The sequence below is a fragment of the Tauraco erythrolophus genome, chromosome 6 (assembly GCF_009769465.1).
Source record: "Tauraco erythrolophus isolate bTauEry1 chromosome 6, bTauEry1.pri, whole genome shotgun sequence".
NCBI lineage: Eukaryota > Metazoa > Chordata > Aves > Musophagiformes > Musophagidae > Tauraco > Tauraco erythrolophus.
The window spans coordinates 27298510-27315833 of NC_141470.1; the positions used below are offsets into that span (position 1 = coordinate 27298510).

General features: G+C 59.5%; 2 protein-coding genes across 3 annotated transcripts; one reads left to right on the top strand and one right to left on the bottom strand.

Moving 5' to 3' along the window:
• Positions 1–4078: 4078 nt before the first annotated feature.
• Positions 4079–9368, top strand: CD5 (CD5 molecule). The gene is made up of 10 exons (XM_086613271.1): positions 4079–4130; positions 5312–5350; positions 5706–6002; positions 6084–6146; positions 6373–6681; positions 7411–7695; positions 7984–8115; positions 8570–8623; positions 8978–9100; positions 9283–9368. Exons 1-10 carry the CDS (start codon positions 4079–4081, stop codon positions 9366–9368), a joined length of 1440 nt encoding a protein of 479 aa, XP_086469397.1.
• Positions 9369–11859: 2491 nt separating this feature from the next.
• On the bottom strand, positions 11860–16063 carry VPS37C (VPS37C subunit of ESCRT-I). 2 transcript variants are annotated; one of them, XM_086613274.1, is made up of 6 exons: positions 16024–16063; positions 14965–15073; positions 13958–14073; positions 13698–13869; positions 13218–13300; positions 11860–12949 (listed from the first exon to the last, which is right to left on the bottom strand). In XM_086613274.1, the coding sequence occupies exons 3-6, from the start codon at positions 14048–14050 to the stop codon at positions 12206–12208; spliced, it is 1092 nt and encodes a 363-aa protein (XP_086469400.1). In that variant the 5' UTR covers positions 14051–14073; positions 14965–15073; positions 16024–16063; the 3' UTR covers positions 11860–12205. The 2 variants fall into 2 exon arrangements, with proteins under 2 accessions (XP_086469400.1, XP_086469401.1); XM_086613275.1 differs by lacking the exon at positions 16024–16063 and adding an exon at positions 15995–16019.
• Between the last annotated feature and the right edge of the window lie 1261 nt (positions 16064–17324).

A 17324-nucleotide genomic window follows, 5' to 3' on the forward strand; every position in this document is an offset into this window, starting at 1 on the left:
GGAGGCTGCCAGACCCCCCGCCATGGATACGGTGGGAGGTCCCGGCGCTTCGTGCAGCCGGGGACTTGCCATTCCCTCACCAGCATCTCCTCTGGACTTCTCCATCCATCTCATCTGTGCTGGGGTCCAGGCGCTGGTGCCAGTGGCACCCAGGGGGTGCTCGGCACAGGCAAACTGTGCTGGTGCTGCCATTAAAAGCTTTTCCCAGAGGGTCGCTGTGTCCCTCGGCCATGGGGGTGGCTGGTCACCAGTCCTTGCAGTGAGGTTGGGTCACCAAGTGCTCCCCGATCCCAGCAAGGGATAAGTGACCCAAAGATGTTCCTTCCTGCAGTCCCCTGGTCACAGTCACTGTGAGTGGCATCACTCGCACTGGCCGAAGGTCCCGGCTGCTGACACCCTGTGGCAACACAGTGATGGATACAGAGCCCCCACCCCACACCAAGTTTCTCTGCACCCCACCAGGCCACAGTTGTCCCCATCCCAGGGATATGCTGGCCACCATGCCCCTAAACCCTGGCCAGGAGGCTCGAGGGATGCTGGTGGGGAAGGCGCTGAGTTCCTGTCCCAGGCTCTGCTGGATGGTGCTGTACAGCAGCGCCAGGGGGTCCTGGACCCTTCCCACCCCACCCTGGGGCTATGCGCCAGATACCCAGGTGGGAGGTGGGACATGACCATCTCCCAGCCCGGGGCAGGTTTGTCCCTCTCACCTAGAGCTCGGGGGTGGGGTACGACCCCAATGGAGGGGTATCCCCCCCTCCAGCATCCCCCGTGCTGGGGCGAAAGCTGCAGCACCCCGGGCCCCAGCGGGACGCCCGAGCAACGCAGCGTCACCCCATGTCAGGCACACCTTGGGGACAGGGACACTGGTGGGCTCAGGGGACTGGATCAAGCCCAGCTGGGGGCAGCACCCCCAGGGCTGGGACCTCTCTGCCCCCCTGTCCCAGGGAGGAGGCTTCTCTACATCTCGCATGGCTTTTTCCACCGGCAAACCAAACCCCCATGGTGCATCTCCCACCCCGGCACCTGCTGGTGTGTTTCCATCTTACTGAGGTGGAGCTTGGGCGGAGGTTGGGGTTCAGACCCACCCCCGTGGAAAATTTGCCCCCCCGCCACATCCTTCAGCTGTTTACTGAGGCGAGAGGCTCCGGCGGCTCCGAACAAAGGGGCCGCGCCGCAACAACGGAGGAAGCACGAAAATAGCAACAAAGCCCCAGACAAAGGGGAGAGGAGCGAGGCGAGAGCGTGGAGCTGCTGCCAGCGGAGCTGGGACAGAAGCGGGGGTGCAGGGGGTGCTCCTAGCCATGCTTGCACCTCCCTGGGCTGAGGTGGCCAGGCTGGGGATGAGATCATCTTGGCGAGGGCGGCTGTTGGGAACGCTTGGACCGTGGCGCGGCCAGGCAGTGACCTGGGGGATGCTGGTGGCTGGGGTGGTATCAATGCCCTGGGAGTGTACAGATGCTCCAGGGGTACCAATGCCCTGGGAGGATACTGATGCCCAGAGGGTGCTGATGCTCTGGGGGGTACCGATGCCCAGGAGGGTACTGGTGCTCCAATGGGTACCAGTGCCCTGGGGGTACTGATGTCCTTGGGGGGGTACTGATGCCCTAGGAGGGGAACCGATGGCCCAGTTCCCACTGGGTCCATATGTCACCTCCAGCCCCAGGACAGATACATCAACACCACCCGTTTATCAGCGCTGTTGCTCCCACACGCTGTGCCGGACACCAGGAACCGCCACTTCCTCCACCGCTAGGGTAAGAGCAGCATGCCAACAGCCGATGAGCCCTGTCCTGCTCCCACCAAAGGCAGCTCCTGCCTCTTAAAAGGCTTCTCACGGAGAGGCAGCATGTCAGCACATCCCAGCACTCTCCCCTGATGCCTCCGGAAAGATGTTATAACCATCCTGATCTGTCACAGTGTGCAGATGACGCTGAGCTGACTTGTGGAGCCAGCAGCAAGCAGGATGCTCCGATTGAGCATCCGCCGCAGATCTCAATCCCGTCCTCGGCATCTCAGGGCCTCCAGCTGCAGCTTGGTCTGGACCCCAGGCACCCTACATCCTTGGGGGTCAGAGACCTTTGGATAACCAGAGGGAAAGTGGACCTTTCTTAGAGGCGAAGCATCCTGGGATGCTCAGGGTGAATCGCCCACCTCAGGTCAATTTGGGGTGAGGGGGGCTCAGCTCCTGCCTGCAGTCCCATAGTGTAGCCCCTGGCTGAGTCCCATGGGAACGGGCGGCCCAGGAGTGGCTCTGGCTGTTGCACCCCTTTTTCAGTGCGTTGCCAAAGCCAGGCCAGCCCTGAGCCCGTGGCAGGTGGGGGGCAGCACCAGGACCCCCAGTGCCCCATGGGACACCCTGGCAGCACTTGCTCCCATCACAGCCCCAGCCTGGTTTTGTGGGGGGAGGGTCAGCGGGACCCCAGGATGTCTGAGAGGGATGGGAACATGGGGCTCAGCACTGCCCAGGGCAGGCAGGGTCAGGCAGGGACCCCGCTCTGCCTGGCCAGGGGAATGCAAAGGCTATGAGAAGCCAAAGGAGCCAGGATGGGATTGCGGAGCTGGGTTACCTCCAGGGGTGCCAGAGCCTGGCTGGAGACGGTGCACTGGTGCTGCTAGCATCGCCTTGGCATCTCCACTCCATCTCCCCCAGCATCTCTGCCTGCCCCTGCCTGCCCCTGCCTGCACCCGGCAGCCCACAGCCACCAGCTGCCCACCATGCCCCAACAACCTGCCCCTCAACTCATGGAAAATTGTCAACCTGGAGAGAGTTTTGAGGCAGGAAAATATCCAGGGTCAGGGACCAGAGCACCTCACGGCTCCAGGAGCTCTCCCTCACTTCACTGAGCCACCTGGGAAGCTCTATTTCCCCAGCATCACTCCCCAGGCACCAGCCGGGCTTTTTCCTTTCAGCAGAAATGCCACTGGGTCAACGGAAAACAGCTGCCTTTGTTAGCATGCATGACCTGGATTGGGAGGAATTAATTAGGGCACAATCAATTAATGCCTCTCCCTTTCCCACTCCATCACTGCCTGTGCCCCATGTGCCCTGCAGGGATACACAGTGTGCCTGGGATGTCAGCAACTGGGAGAAACAGGGGTGTGCCTGGATGAAACCTCCCCAGTCCTCATCCTCTGGGGCCATCATGGCGCTTCGGGTGTTGCTGTGGCCTGAGCGGCATGTGGCAGCTCGGCATGGTACGGTGCGGCATGGTGTGCATTGGCTCCATTGTTGGAGCCGGTGGCATGGGCAGAGCGCGGCATGATGCGTTTCCTGCCCCGGTGCCACTCACCTCAACCGGTGACCGCAAGCAGCGGTGAGGGTGGTGGTGCAGCCGGGGCAGAGCCAAAGCAAGCCAGCGAAGAGGAGGAGGAAGAGGGAAGCAGCCGCTGGTGAGGGCAGCCTATTTTTGGCAGCGGCCAGTGTTCCATGAAAGCGGCCACAGGTCTCGCCGCAGCAGTGAGGGTGGGATCTGGTGCCGGGTGGACCTTGGGCTGTCGGGTTTAGTGGCCATCACTGGTTTTGCCTGCCACAATCCAGCCATCCAGTGATCCCGGGAGCTGCCGCCAGAGCCGGGATTTGCCCTGGTGAATGCCACTGGCTCCTGCCACCCAGAAACCCCCCTGTAGCCCCCAGCTCATGCCCCCCCAGCTCTCCTTTGGGTGCCGGCTCTGGGTGCTGGCTTGGCCACGCTGCTGTCCAGCCATGGTACCTTTACAGGGCCCAAGAGAGAGCTGGGGTCCCTCCTGACCCCCTGGTGCTGGTTATGTTCACCGTCCCTCGGGGCTCACGTTCTCTGCAGAGACAGGGGGCTGCCAGGGGGGACCCCGGGATGGGGATGTGGTGGATGCCGAGCCCCCTGGGTTTCTCTCGCTCTCCCGCTTGGCAGTAGCTAGAGCGGCTGAGACTTCAAGCGAGTGTAGACGTGACGCAGAAAACCACAGAGGGAAGAAAAACAGCTTGTTCCTGCCCGTCCCCCCCCTCGCCTGCTTTCCCCGGGCCGGGTAGCAGAGGTGGCGGTGCCCCCGGCAGCTTCCCGCTCAGCCGCCAGAGCCAGAGTGGAGGTGGCCGACTGTGCCGATGGCAGCCCGGTCACCCGCCCTGGTTCTGCTGCTCTTGCTGGGGACGTGGGGTGAGTATGGTGGGGGGCTCAGCCCAGTGGGAGGGGGCGCTGGGGCTGTGGGTACTTTGCCACTGCCGGGGTGAAGCTCCGGTGCCAGGGACGCCCATGGGGACCCAGCCATGCCACAGCCCGGGGTCTCTGAAATCCCACGGTGAAACCCCCCGACTTACCCGCAGCCGGGCAGGTTTCGGGGGGCTCAGCCCCATGCCCTTGGCCATGAGCTCAGTGGGGTGCCCGTCTCAGCTCTCCCATAGCACCGTGCCAAGGGTCCCACGAGCCCACCCTAGGCAAGCCCCAAGCGCGGGGGCTTGGGCCAGGCATGGAAGGAGAGGGGCTGGTGACTGGCGATGGGGCTGCGAGCCCTCACTGAAATGCGGGCAGCGAGAAGAACGCAGACACGCCATGCAGGCCAGGTCCCCCCAGCTCCAAGGGTCCCCAGGGTGCTCGTCACACCCTGGGACTGAGCCTATGGGTGCTGGCGGGACAGCCAGCCATCCCCCTGTCCTCGATCCTGGCAGCCCCTTGATTCATACGGCACAGCAGGCAGCCACAGGCACCATGCCGCTCCGGCTCACCACCATGATGGTGGCACCGTCCGCGGCTGCTCGGCTGTAGCATCCCATCAGCGGTGATGTTAGCTAGTTAGGAGTAATTAGCAGGTGCCCTTGCCTGTCTTTTTTCAGCCATAATTATCCAGCAGCAGCCAGGCAGGCAGCGCTATGGCATGAAGTCGTTTGTATTTATTTATTTTAATTAAAGGAAAAGGTGTGAGGAGGAGGAGGAGTGAGGGCAAATTCACTGACAAAGCCAGAAAATGCTCTTCTATTGCCAAGGAAGATGCCAGCACGACCCAACCTCCTCCTCTGGTCCCCCCGGCACAGGGGAAGCACGTGGCCTGTCCCCACGTCTGAGCTTTGGGGACAGAGGTGTGTCCCCCCGTCAGCATTACAGCCGGGTGGGCACAGAGCATGGCATGGCCGGGGAGCTGCCAGCCACCACCGCCGGCTCCTTTTCCAGCGGCATCATCTTTGCCTCGGCAAAAGGCTGAGCCGAGTCCCCAGAACGACTTTTCTCCCCCCAAAATAGCCAGCGATGGGCCAAAAACTGGAAGCCGCTGCCCTAGGCTGGGGGTCTCTGCCCGCCCCAGGGTGAGAAGCAGAACTGACCCCCTGTCCCCCTCTCTCTTGCAGCCGTCCCTGGCCACGGAGGAGCCATCGCGAACCTCGGAGGTGAGCATGTGAGGACTGCGCCGTGGCTTCGTTAGCAGCTCCTCAGCCACGTCTTCATTAGCGTGGCAGCTGCCGGAGCTGTCCCAGCCGGGAAGCCGGCTCTGTTGCACAGTCCCTCAGCTCAGCCCCTTGGTGCCTGCAGCTCTGGAGCCCCTTGTCTGCCCATGCACTCCTCAACACTCCATTTCCTTCCTGCCCCACTTTGCCAGAAGCCCCAGCCACTGTGGTGGGGCACGCTGGTGCCGAGCGGCACGCTTGGCTGCAGCCACAAACCCGGCAAGGGCTTTTCCAGTGCTGGGTGGAAAAAGTGCTGTGAAGGGAAGGAAAACCCCTAATGCCTGTGATTTCCCCCCAGAGCCCAGCCTGCGGCTCACCAGCGGCGGTTGCCGCTGCGCCGGGATGCTGGAAGTGAACTGGGAGGGCAGGTGGAGCCGCGTGTGCCAGGACAAGGCAAGCAAGGTCAGCGCGGACGACATCTGCCAGCGGCTGGGCTGCGGCCTCGCCATCACCAAGCCCCTGCAGCTCGTCTTTGCCAGTGAAAAGAAGCCACACACGAAGCCACTGCGGTGCCAGGGGCTGGAGGTGGCGGCCCTGGTGGGGTGCCAATGGGTGCCGGAAAACTGCACGGAGCACACCAGTATCGCCTGCAATGGTGAGTCTAGACCCCCATCCTGGGCCACCCCTGGCCCTGGGGACCCGCCGCCCCGATGTGCCCCCTCTCTTCTCATTTCAGAGCTGGTGAAAACCACCCCCGAACCCCCACCGGTGCTCCCGACCACCACCCCGGAGCCCACTGGTAAGAGCCCCATCCCTACCCAGGTGCGGCGGCAATGGCCAAACTGGGGGGATCATGCACAGCAAAGCAAACTCTCCACCTTGTGAGATCTCATTAACAGTGTTTTTGGCATCGAGGGGATGATTAAGCTTCAACCGTGGTGGGCTCGGGGACTTTCTGCTCAATAATGGGAAGAAACAACACCCCAGTGCGTAACGAGAGGCTTTTTCGCCCCATCCCTCGCCAGGTCCTGCCAGGCTGCGGCTGGTGGATGGGGACTTCGGCTGCTCGGGCTTTGTGGAGCTGCAGAGGCAGGGGCTGTGGGGGGCCGTGGCGGGCAGCCCTGGCATCTCACCGGAGCTGGCCACCCGTGTCTGCCAGGCTCTCGGCTGCGGCACTGCCATCGACAGCCCTGGCCACGCTAAGCCGGAGTGGGAAAGCCACTTGCCGGTGCGGTGGGAGGTGGTGGAGCCGTGTGAGAGCCATCTGCTCCTCAACTGCTTCAACAGGACCAGCGGCCGGCACAGGAAAGCACCAGCCTTCATCATCTGCTCAGGTGAGAGCTCGCTATGGCACGGCCCCGATTCTTCCCCGGATCCCCCCAATTGCCCCAGCCGACCAGCGTGCTCTGAAGCCGGGGGATGCTTTCCTCCTTCTGGAGGTGGGAGAGCCCCAGGGGTGGGATGGCAGGGCTGGATGCCCAGCTGCGGGCTGGCTGGGTGGCTGATGCCCTGAGCAGGGTGACAGCCACATCCCTGTCCCCCCCACGCACCCCATCCACCCACTCCTGCTCTTCCTCTCCTGCATGTGAAGGCAAAACAGGAAATCTCCCCAGCACACTCAGTTCCTGGCAGCAGCAACCCCAGGCTTCAAAAGGGGCGGCGCTGCAAGTGGGAAAAGCTGGGGAAGGGAGAGCAAGCGCCATGTTGGCACCCCAAAAACCCGATGTGAGGTGTCCCAGCAGAGCCCAGTACCCTGCTCGCCCACACCTCTTGGGTGCTCGCCATGAGCATCTCCCTGCGGTGCCGGCACCACGGCACGGAGAGTCAAGCCACAAGGCGAGGAGCAGGCTTGCTCCGGCTCCTGCCATCTGCCCAAGCTTAGAAGCCATCCCGCAGGATTTGGAGTCCCCCAGTCCCCATGGCGCAAGGAGAAGCTGAGACGCCGTGAGCATCCTCAGTTTAGTGGGGAAAGAGGACAGTGCACCAGCAGGATGCCGAGCCCCCCATCAGCCGGCTGCTGTGTCTCCCCAGGGGTCTGAACCCTCTTTGCCTCTCCATCCCAGGCTTCCAGCCCCGGATCCTGCGGAGGCTGGCGGCCGGCCCCACGCCTTGTGAAGGGGACATCGAGGTGTTCCACAAGGGCCGGTGGCAGGTACTGTGTGACAACCGGGAGCAGCAAGCCAAGTGGGGCACGCAGCTGTGCCAGGAGCTGCGGTGTGGGAACCTCTCCTCCAGTGCCGAGGTTCGGGACCCTCCTTCCATGGGTGTCACCTGTGCAGTCCCCACCCTGCATCTCTGCCCCGACAACTTCGTGGCTCCCCGGACCTGCTCCAGGACCAGAGTTGTGTGTAAGCCACCGTGCCGGGCTTGATTCCGGTGGGGGACTGTGGGGTATGGGCAGCGCTGCCTGTGACACCCAGTGCCGTGCACCCCTGGCTGATGCCAGCAGCTGGGATTTCCAAGCGTGAATGCCTGGGGAATGGGCAGAGGGTGCGAGCTTGGGGCAGGGGATGGGGAAAGCCTTGCTGGGGCTCCTCACAGCCCTCCCACATGGTGGTGGGTGATCAAGTTCCTGGCATTGGCCTCTGCCTGGGCACAAGGGTCTCTCGTCTGGTGACACCCGTCCTCTCCCCAAGGCCAGGACTCGAAGCCGCGTCCCACTGGCACGGCAGCAGGCACCGTCGCGAGCATCTGCCTGGCCCTGCTTCTCTTTGGCGTCCTGCTGCTCATCTGCGGCCCTCCTGCCTACCGGAGGCTGATGAAGAGAAGTAGGTGATGAGCTCTGGAGCCTCTTCCTCCTCCTCCTCCTGCTCTGCCACCACCACGCAGCAGCTCAGGGCTGGAAGATCCGTGTATCCATCCCTGCCACTTCCCCCCATCTCCTTGGGGCGGGGTGGGGGGGTTTTGGGAGATGCAAGTGTGGCTCAGCCTGACAGACCCCCCCCGCCTCATTGTCCCCATGCCTGCCCCACATGGCATGCGCACGGAGAGAGGGGTGGCTGGGGGAGCGGGGTGCGCTTTGCAGGCCGCGGGGGAAAGGGGATTAGGCAGCGAGCAGACACAAAAGAGCAGGTGGAGGGTCTCATGGGGGGATTATTGGGAAGGGGAGATTATTCGGGATGGCATATGGGGTCGGCAGGGGGGAGGCAGGTGGAGGAAGCGAAGCGTGGGGCAGCGGCATCAGGCGGGTCCTCGGAGAGATCCTCTTTCTCTGCCTTCCAGTCTCCAAAAAGAAGCAGCGCCAGTGGATCGGCCCCACAGGACTCAACCAGACAGGTGAGGAGCAGCGTGACAGCGTCTCCCTGCCGCGGGGCTGGTGCTGGGTTCGGGGCTGGCTGGGGGGCTGCTCGCCCCCAGACCGCAGCAGGCGCCGGCGGGCGGAGGTGTGAGCGGGCTTGCGCCCAGCCCCGGCTCTCGCTTCCTGCCACCATGTTGACTCATCGGCATGATATTAACTCAGCCGGGAGAGCCAAGCTCCGCCAGCCCCGGCACGTGGCGTGGGAGCAGGTCCCGCTTTTACTCAGTTCCCTTCCCCTCCTGGACGGTGGGGTGGGTGTATCACCTCAAACCTGCTGCTGCAGCCTCAAAAATACCCCTAAATCCTGACTCCTCTCCCACCGTCTCTTCCAGTCTCCTTCCACCGCAACAGCACCGTCACCCTGAGGCCGCGGGTGGATGGGCAGCAGGCACAGGGTGGGGACAACGACTACGCTCAGCCACCTCAGAAGAGCTCCTACCTCTTGGCTTACCCAGGTAAGGCAGTGGAGGACACCAGGAACGGCTTCTCCAAGCTCTCTTCCCGCACGCTCCGGTGGGGATGAACCGCCCCAGGGAGACCATGGTGGCAAGGCTTTTGCCAACACTGGGCAAGGGGCTGTGCTGGGGCTGGAGTGCACCCCCAGCCACTGTAATGAGTCGCATCCGTTCCCCTGCAGCCCTGCAAGGTGCGTGCAGAGCTTCCAACCCTCCGGACAATTCTTCCGACAGCGACTACGACCTGAACTCTGCCCGCAGAGTGTGATCCCCACACCCCTCACCAGAGCTGGGACCCCCCTTGAGCTGCCCTTGTCCCCAGCTGAGCCATTCCCCCACCACTGCCCGTCACCCAGCGCTGTCCCAGGGTGGTCATGCACGTGGCAGCAAAGCTGTACAACTGCTGAATTAGCGGCTTTTCTCGCATTTTTTGGCAAGCCACTCTTGTTTCCGTCGTAAGCCACCTTCCTGCCCTGCAGGCAGAGGTGGGATGTAGTGCAAGAAAGATAAATTTTGAGCAACCCGACCGAGCGAAAGATGCCCCTGCCCATGGCAGGAGGTTGAACAAGACAATCTTTGAAGGTCTTTTCCGAACCAAACCTTTCCGTGATTCTGCGCAATGACGAACTGAACGAAGCTGACGGGAGAGATGACAAATACCTGCGCTGCTCGTCTCAGAAGAAAGCCTGTCCACATCCCCCCAGGCGCGATGGGAGACCTTCGAGGCTGTGTACCCCGAACTCCTGTCAGACTCGGAGCCAAACCCGCTCGTGCTTCTCCATACCCTCTCATACCAGGCACACGTGGCTCAGCTCTAATTCAGCCTAACTCAGCTTCAGCTGCGCCCCAGCACCCGAGCACCATTCCAAGAAACCTTCCTCTTGCTTTTGAGCCTCCTTTGTGGGAAAGCACGAGGTGAGGGGTGGTTTTTCTACTTTTTTTAAGCTATTTCTATGAGTCTACAGGGCAGCTGGATCGCAGCACACTTGATACCCGCTCCGAGAGCAGAGCAGCCATGCTCACGGCCATTCACAAGGGGATTGCCGGCTTCTCTGCCTCTCAAAACTGGGATAACCACGCTTCTCCTCCCACCCAGGCTGGGCTGAAAGCGAAATCGGCTGCTGTCTGCCAGGCGCTCTGATAGTGGGGTGCTGAGCCTCGCCAGAAAGACTGTGAGACCCGCGTCTGCCGGGTTCCCGGGGGAAGCTGCGAAGACACGCGCTTGGCTGCGTTTGCGTGGGATGGCACGAGATCTGGGCTGATGTACCAAGCAAAGCGCAGAGCCGGGGAGGGTAGAAATATTGGAGAACAAGTCTTGAGTTATTTAATAAGCAATAACTGTTGTAATAAAATTGTTTTTTTTTTTCTAGTAATTACACCTTGTTCTCTTCCTTCCACCACCACCAGTGCCATTCCTTAGACCATCAACCTCTCAGCCAGGGACTGAAAATGCACGATGGTGCCAGAGGAGGGGAGAGCTGGGCTGATGCTGAAGAGCCCCACGCAAACGGGCCCCTTAGGAAAGATGAAAACAAGAGAGCAGGAAAGATGAGTTGGAAGAAAATGGTCCTGCGAGAGGGCAAAGGGTTTTATTGACAAAATCAAGAGGAAGTTGGTGTAAAGACGCCAGGAGGGCATAAAAAGATCAATAGAAAGTGTCAGCTGGATGCCCTGTCATTTCCGAAAGCAACCACTGCTGTGACCCCACATGCAACTCATCAAGTTTTATTACTGTAATTAACCACAGATACAGAACTGTTTCCATCAAACCCCACAAGCATTTGCCTTGTTCTAGTCCATTAGTAATCTTTCCTTATAAATAACTCACAGGGATACAGGCAGGATTCGTAGGATAAAGTGCTGAGCAAAGCAAATCCCATTTCCATTAACATTAACTCGTCATTCCCTCCGTTACCTAGTGTTTCCTGAGAAGGGGGACGTGAGGAAGGCTGGAGCCCGTAAGCACCCCAAATAACTGTCCCATTCTCCCGAGCACTGTGGGAGAGGCTGGGGATACAGGAGGCTCCTGAGCCTCAGTGTTTCACAGAGCTGGGCAGAAGGCACCGACTCCCACTCCTCCCTGTGCCTGGAGGCACGTGCCCCTAAAGCAGCAGCGGCCCGAGATATCGTGCCAGCCCAGTTTACTTCAAAAACACAAATAATATCCACATGTTGAGCTCTGGGGGCCGTACCAGAGCCTTAGTGCCCTCGGTGAGACAGTGCACAGCTGGCACAGGCCGGGAAAGGCTCCTGTGCCGGACAGAAGCAGCAGCGGTAAAGAGGTGTTTTGCTCCACGGTGAGTTGGGAGCTCCTGAACCCGATGGAACGGGGAATAGCCTCTGCTTTGGAGCACACCGGTACTCACCACGCCAGCGGAGGCGTGACCTCACAGCCGGCTGGGAAGAGCTTGAGTAGAGCTGGTGTGGAAGTTATCCTGCACCAGCATAAAAAGACGGAGAGATCTCAAGGCCTGGCCCACCCAAGGGGCGAGCTCGCTGCTTCTCCCTGCTGTCATCAGTTACAAATCATCTACAAGCCAGGCTGGCTCTGCCTCTCACTTCCAGGAAGGTCCTTGGAAAGCAGTGAGTATTTTGTGTCAGAAATACTGTCAGAGATTCCCATCGTGTCCTTTGAACACCTGTAAAAAGGCTTAGAATTACGGATATTACATCTGTTACTCACATAGCAAACGACAGGCACACACACGCACACACGGAGCAGTCTCTCCCGCTCACCCACGCACACGCTCGCACACACACACAGACGAGGGCATCCGGCTTCTCAGCGGCTGCAATCAGTGTACATCATTCCTGCGTATCCCAACTGAGTACCTAAGTGACTACCCGGCTTTCACACCAGAGCCTGGAGGAGCCGATTTGGAAGTGAACGCTTCAACCCACCAGCGATCGTCATAAACCGAATCTGAACCGGTGCAGCCTGCGGGGACAGCGTCAGCCTGCCCGACCCCCGGAGCCGCTACTGTCTCTCATCCTGCATAATGCTTTCGCACCCGTGGGTCGAAGAGCAATGCTCTTGGCTTACTCTTCTTCCTCAGTCCACAAAAAGAGGAGGGAGCAGCAAGGACGCTCCCCAGGAGTCTCGATTTAGTAGCCAGGCCAAGCAGGGCGAGGAGGGTTTGGAGGTGGGGGGTACCCAAAGGGTGGGGGTGGTCCAGGAGGATAGGGAGACTGCGAGGGGATTGGGAAACTAGGGAGAGGGGGCTGGGTTGGGTAGGGGCACTGCGGTCTCCCTGCCCCAGGGGGGAAGTAGGGAGGGTACCCGGGTCTGGGTGGCGGAGGAGAGGCATGAGAGCCAGGAAACGGTGGGGGCTGAGGTGGACCCCTGGACGGAGACCAGGAGTAGCCTGACACCGAAGACGAGCCTCCCAAGGGGGGTTTGGGATACCCCTGCGTGGAGTCAGCAGCCTGCACTGGCGGGTATCCCGGACCCGGAGGAGGTGTATAAGGAAATGAGGGCTGGGTGCTCGGCTGAGAGGAAGCGACGTTTCCCACGGTGACCGGGGAGCCAGAGAAAGGAGCAGGAGGGAGAGCTCCATGGGCTGTGGGGCCAACTGGCATGCTCGGGGCTGGGCTGTAGGGCAAAGGGAAGGAAGGAGCCCCTGCAGGGAAGGGCTGTGGCTTCGGCGGGTCTGCGGGCCCAGGTACACGAGGAGGCAGCTGCTGCTGAGAGTCCCTGCCGGGCTCCTGCGACGCTTCCGACTTCCTCAGTATCTCCTGCAGCTTTTCAACTCTGACCCGGCGCAAGTGTGACAACTTCCTCATCACGGAAAACTGCTCGAGAAATGTCTCCAGGGGCACCTCGCCCTCCAGGAACTTCTCGGCCATTTTCTGGAAGAGAAGACAGCCTCAGGTTCAGCACTGCATCCCTCTACTCTTCTTCCCCAAGCCCAGCTTAGGATTCACGTCCCTCTCAGAGACACACAGAGGACCATCGCACCATACACAAGCAAGCAAAGGGCAATCCAATTTTTTGGAGCAAGAACGCCAAACTACAAAGAGATAATCCTTGACTTAAGGGATTAGGCTTGGGAGTGTAACTGCAAGTCTTTGAGGACTAATCACTTGAATGGCTAATGGATTTAAACCCTCAGCTCACCTCAGACTCCTCTTCGATTTTCTGGCTTTCCACCTGCAGGAGATCCAGCAAGGTCTGAGGGTGCATTGCTGCTGAAAATTTCTCTGGGGAAACAAAGAGAGCAGCAGCACAAAACATTAGTTAAATACAAAACAGGGAAATATCCTTAGCACACAGCCATGTTGCAGGCTCACAGGAGTGCCTCTTCCTGCCTTGAAAACTGTTGAGGCAAAGCTAAAATCCAAAGAGGAAAGAACTTTAGCCACTGATGCACTAGAAGGGTTTTTTTGCTAGGGTGGTATCCTTGATCTGTCCAACTGAGTTTGACCAGGAAACAGAAGAATATAGACTTTATAGGCAGCCGAGTCCTTTCTGCCACCACCCAGAAGAGTTTCTCTGCTCAGTATGGCCAAGGTAGGCAGACGCAAAAGGGAAGGATGTTGCACTAACTACAGCCCACGCGACTCCATCGGAAAGCGTGCAAGGTTTGCAAACGCTCACCCAGTTTTGCCTTTTGCTCTTTACACCGCTCAGCCAGCTTCTGCAGCTCTTCGTATTTGTTAGAGAGGTCGGTGCGCCCCGTCTCCAGCGGCGCCTGGAACTTCAGGTTCTGCTCGGCCAAGCTCCGGTTGGCAGCCAGTGCCATCTCCCTTTCCAGCTGCAGCTCCTGAACCTGCAGAAGGAGACGTGACAGTCACTGTGGGCGAGGAGCTAATGAAGCCCAGCCCGCTCCTTGCCAGCGTCACGCTGTCCTCACATACCTCCTGGGACTCCAGGGCCAGGCGCTCGATCTCCTCTGCATTTTCCTGCAGCTCCTGGAGCTCCTCCACTGTCCGGTTCCTCAGGGTGTCCATCCTCTCAGGGGAGCTGCAGACTCCTAGGACGGGGAAAGGAAGTCAAATAGAGAAGAGGTTTTCTAAAGCCAGCTCCAAATAGGTACTAATCCTATCAGGGATTTAAAACCAGCTTTGCTAAACTGCTTGAAACAGCTACGCCAGCGAGGCTCCCCTGTGCTATAAAGAATCAGTGAGTCCGAGGGCAGAGCGAGAAGGAAAACAGAACACATCGACTCATTCCTGCTTTGGCAACTGGCTTGTTTCCTCTTCACAGCGTATTTGGAAGGATTACTTGTGTGTGTCAGATCACTTTGTCAAGAAAACATCTACTCACAGCTGTCTGGAACGGGATGGCACAGCGAGAGCCAGCGTGATTTCGCCCTGACTCTCAAACTCCAGCTGGCTCTTGCTGCACCGTCCTGTTCCAGATTCCTGTTCTGCCGAGCAAACCTCACAGATCTGCTTGCGTCTTGACTGTGCCCACGGCCCACAGCCACTGGTGGGGCCGCCACCACCACCCGTGTCTTCCCGTACCTCACCACCTCCCCAGTCCCTTGGCTCCCATCTCATTTGATGCGTTGTCTTTCTGTGTGTTTTCCTTCCTAGCTGTGTAGTGCCATCACTTCCCTCACTTATTGCTGCTACGTTTAGAAAACATTAAGTGATGGCATTACGCGTATGCGGTGACCTCAATCCAATACCTGTGATTTTCAAAATCAGTGAAATATCACTAAAATCAGAGAAATAACGATTTTCTGCACCATGTCCATGACTTACTCTAAATAATCCGGACCGACTGATAATATTTAGCAAATATCAGATGTTCACATCACAGGCTCTAAGAGGTGGGATGCAAGAATGTGGGAATGCACTAAAAACCAGATGAGAAACACGGGGGCTGTGCACTCCCACTGAGAGGGAAAGGGACATACCAAAAAACCGACGGGGATTTCAGTGTTGTTCTAATTGCTGGCGGCTCTTCTACTTTTCATCTGGGTGAAACATCCCAACGATATCGCTCCTGAAACGTTGCATCAGCCTCTGCATGTAACACAGAATGACAAGGTAAGGCTCAGAGTTACCACATCTCTTCACCCAGGATCCAGCTAAACCCGTCTGAGAAATAACCACCTAAAAGGTGGGAAATTAGCTCCCTCACTACATATACATTCACGTAACTTAATCACTCTGCAAACAGAAATAAACTTATGGGGATTTTTTTTTTGTTGTTATTAATAAGGCTCACAGAGCATAAGAGGGAAAAATTAGGACTAGTGGCAAAGGGAAAGCTCAATCCTCGCTGCCGTGCAGGCGCAGAGGTCACAAATGGCCCATGGAAAGTGTCCAAATGGTCCCCAGGAGGGTGGGCATAGAGCTGGGCACTACCCTGGCACCGGCCACTGCCAGCACAGGGTAGGGGCTCTGGTCTCATGGATCTTGGCGCTTTTTAGCAGCATTCCGTTAAGACGCAGCCGGCGAGGCAACACTTTGCCTCTGTGAGGAAAAAAACCGCATGAGCCCCCGTGGCTCGGAGCGGCTCGGGGCTGCTCGCAGGACTGCCACAGCCCGGTCACCGCCTCGGTGCTCCGTCCTTAGGGAAAGCCCCTCCTCCACCACGGGGGTGCCCGCCGAAGGCCTCCGCGTCCCATCACCGTGAGGAAGGGCAAAGCGAGGCCCGCCCCGGGCCGCTCTCCCACCGGGACACGGCGGAGGCCGCTCCGCCAACGCCAGGCCCGTCCTGGGCGGTGGGAGAAACAGCAACCGGGAGGCTGCGGCCCACGCGGCGGGCGGAACGGAGCTTCCCCCGCAGCCGCGGCTCCCGAGGCGAGGCCTGGCTGAGCCTCCACCCCCCTGCCCGGATGCGCCGGCGGGTAACGACTGCGATCGCCCACCAGAGGGGCTGGAGGCAGCGGCAGGCCGGGTCCGCCTCCCCTCGCGAGACACCGAGGGCAGCTCCGTTACCGGCTCCGCAGCCCCCGCCCGGGACCCACCGCCGCGCAACCGGGACCTTGCTTCCGCCCCGCGCTTCCGGCTTCCGGCGCGGGAGCGGAAGTGGGCCGTGCCAAGGCGAGGACGGCGCGGGGGGAGCGGCTCCCCCCCCGGCGGGGAGAAGGAGGCGGACGGTACATGCCGCCGCCGCCGCCATTTTGTGGCGGTGGAGAGAGAGGAAAGCGGTGCGCCTCGGGCCGTTGTGCCAGGGCTGCCGTGCCCGTGCGGAGAGGCTGTCTTTTATACATACCGTGTCTTTTAAAATAAATATTACGTCTTTTTGTGCCGGTGTATCTCTCCTCGTGCTGTGGCGTGCTCGAGCCTTCGTGTCCTGCCCGTTCGTGTCACACAGGGTCTGCCCTGGCGCTGGTGCCTTCCCCCAGCAGCGTCCCTTTACAATTGGCTCTGAGTTTTTCTTTTATGCCTTCCTGGGAGAATTGTCAGTCTGGTAAATTGTTTTGTGTTGCTATCGATGTGTCCTGGCTCCGGTCTTCATAGCAAGTACCTGGGCACGGCCGGCGGCGTTGCCTGAGCTGGAGCACCACCAGCAAGAGACCTGTCAGCCCAGGAGAGGGACAGCAGGAGCTGCTTCTCCTGGTGAGCACGTGTTCCCAGGTCACCCTGCTCGCCATCGGGGTGTGAAGCAGTGAGGGCAGCTCTGCCGCTCTTCCGTATGTTGGTTTTGTAAAGTCTCCACGTGAGCCCCGAGCAGCAGCTGCTGCGTGGACACTTTTGTCTTCACCGGCTCGTTCAGAAAAGCGGAAAGCCATAGCGCCGCGGGCAAAGATTAGGCGAGATTAATCATTATGACAAGAGTTAAAAGGAGAGCATTACAACAAGGCTTAGCAGTGCGTACCGAGCAGGCAGCTGGTTGATATTCAGGCGTAGCGGGTTTGGGTTGGATTTATGGTGAGATTTGAAGCAGCTTCTGCCTTGTCACAACCTCATCAGCGCCTCACAGCCAGGGCCTCCCACGCAGGCAGCCTCTTCCCGCAGCTCATGTTTTGCAGAGGTCTAAGAGCAAGGAGAGCCGCTGCAAAGCCACGTTCACAGGTTGTCTCATGCTGAGTAGCAGCTGGTGTTACAGGCACTCAAATGCCTCTTGTTTCGGGTGACTTGGAATTCTGTTGGCTGTAATACTGGTAAATCCAGCCCTGTGAGAAATGAAAATTAAATTAATACTTCCTTGATGGGTAAAGAGATGGAGGCAAGGTGAGCACGGAGAGGTAAGTGGCAGTAAAGGTGTGGCAGAGGTGGAGATGGGGGATAAGAGCAGCTGGAAGTGCAAGAGAAGAGAGGACAG

Bases quoted from the DNA above. Each gene is read 5' to 3' on its own strand.
- CD5 (XM_086613271.1), top strand. From the start codon at position 4,079: ATGGCAGCCCGGTCACCCGCCCTGGTTCTGCTGCTCTTGCTGGGGACG. The intron at 7,696-7,983 runs GTAAGCCACCGT...CCTCTCCCCAAG, and splicing joins CTCCAGGACCAGAGTTGTGT to GCCAGGACTCGAAGCCGCGT. The intron at 9,101-9,282 runs GTAAGGCAGTGG...GTTCCCCTGCAG, and splicing joins CTACCTCTTGGCTTACCCAG to CCCTGCAAGGTGCGTGCAGA.
- VPS37C (XM_086613274.1), bottom strand. From the start codon at position 14,050: ATGGACACCCTGAGGAACCGGACAGTGGAGGAGCTCCAGGAGCTGCAG. The intron at 13,870-13,957 runs GTATGTGAGGAC...CTCCTTCTGCAG, and splicing joins TGGCCCTGGAGTCCCAGGAG to GTTCAGGAGCTGCAGCTGGA. The intron at 12,950-13,217 runs GTGAGCTGAGGG...CTTCTCTTCCAG, and splicing joins AAATCGAAGAGGAGTCTGAG to AAAATGGCCGAGAAGTTCCT.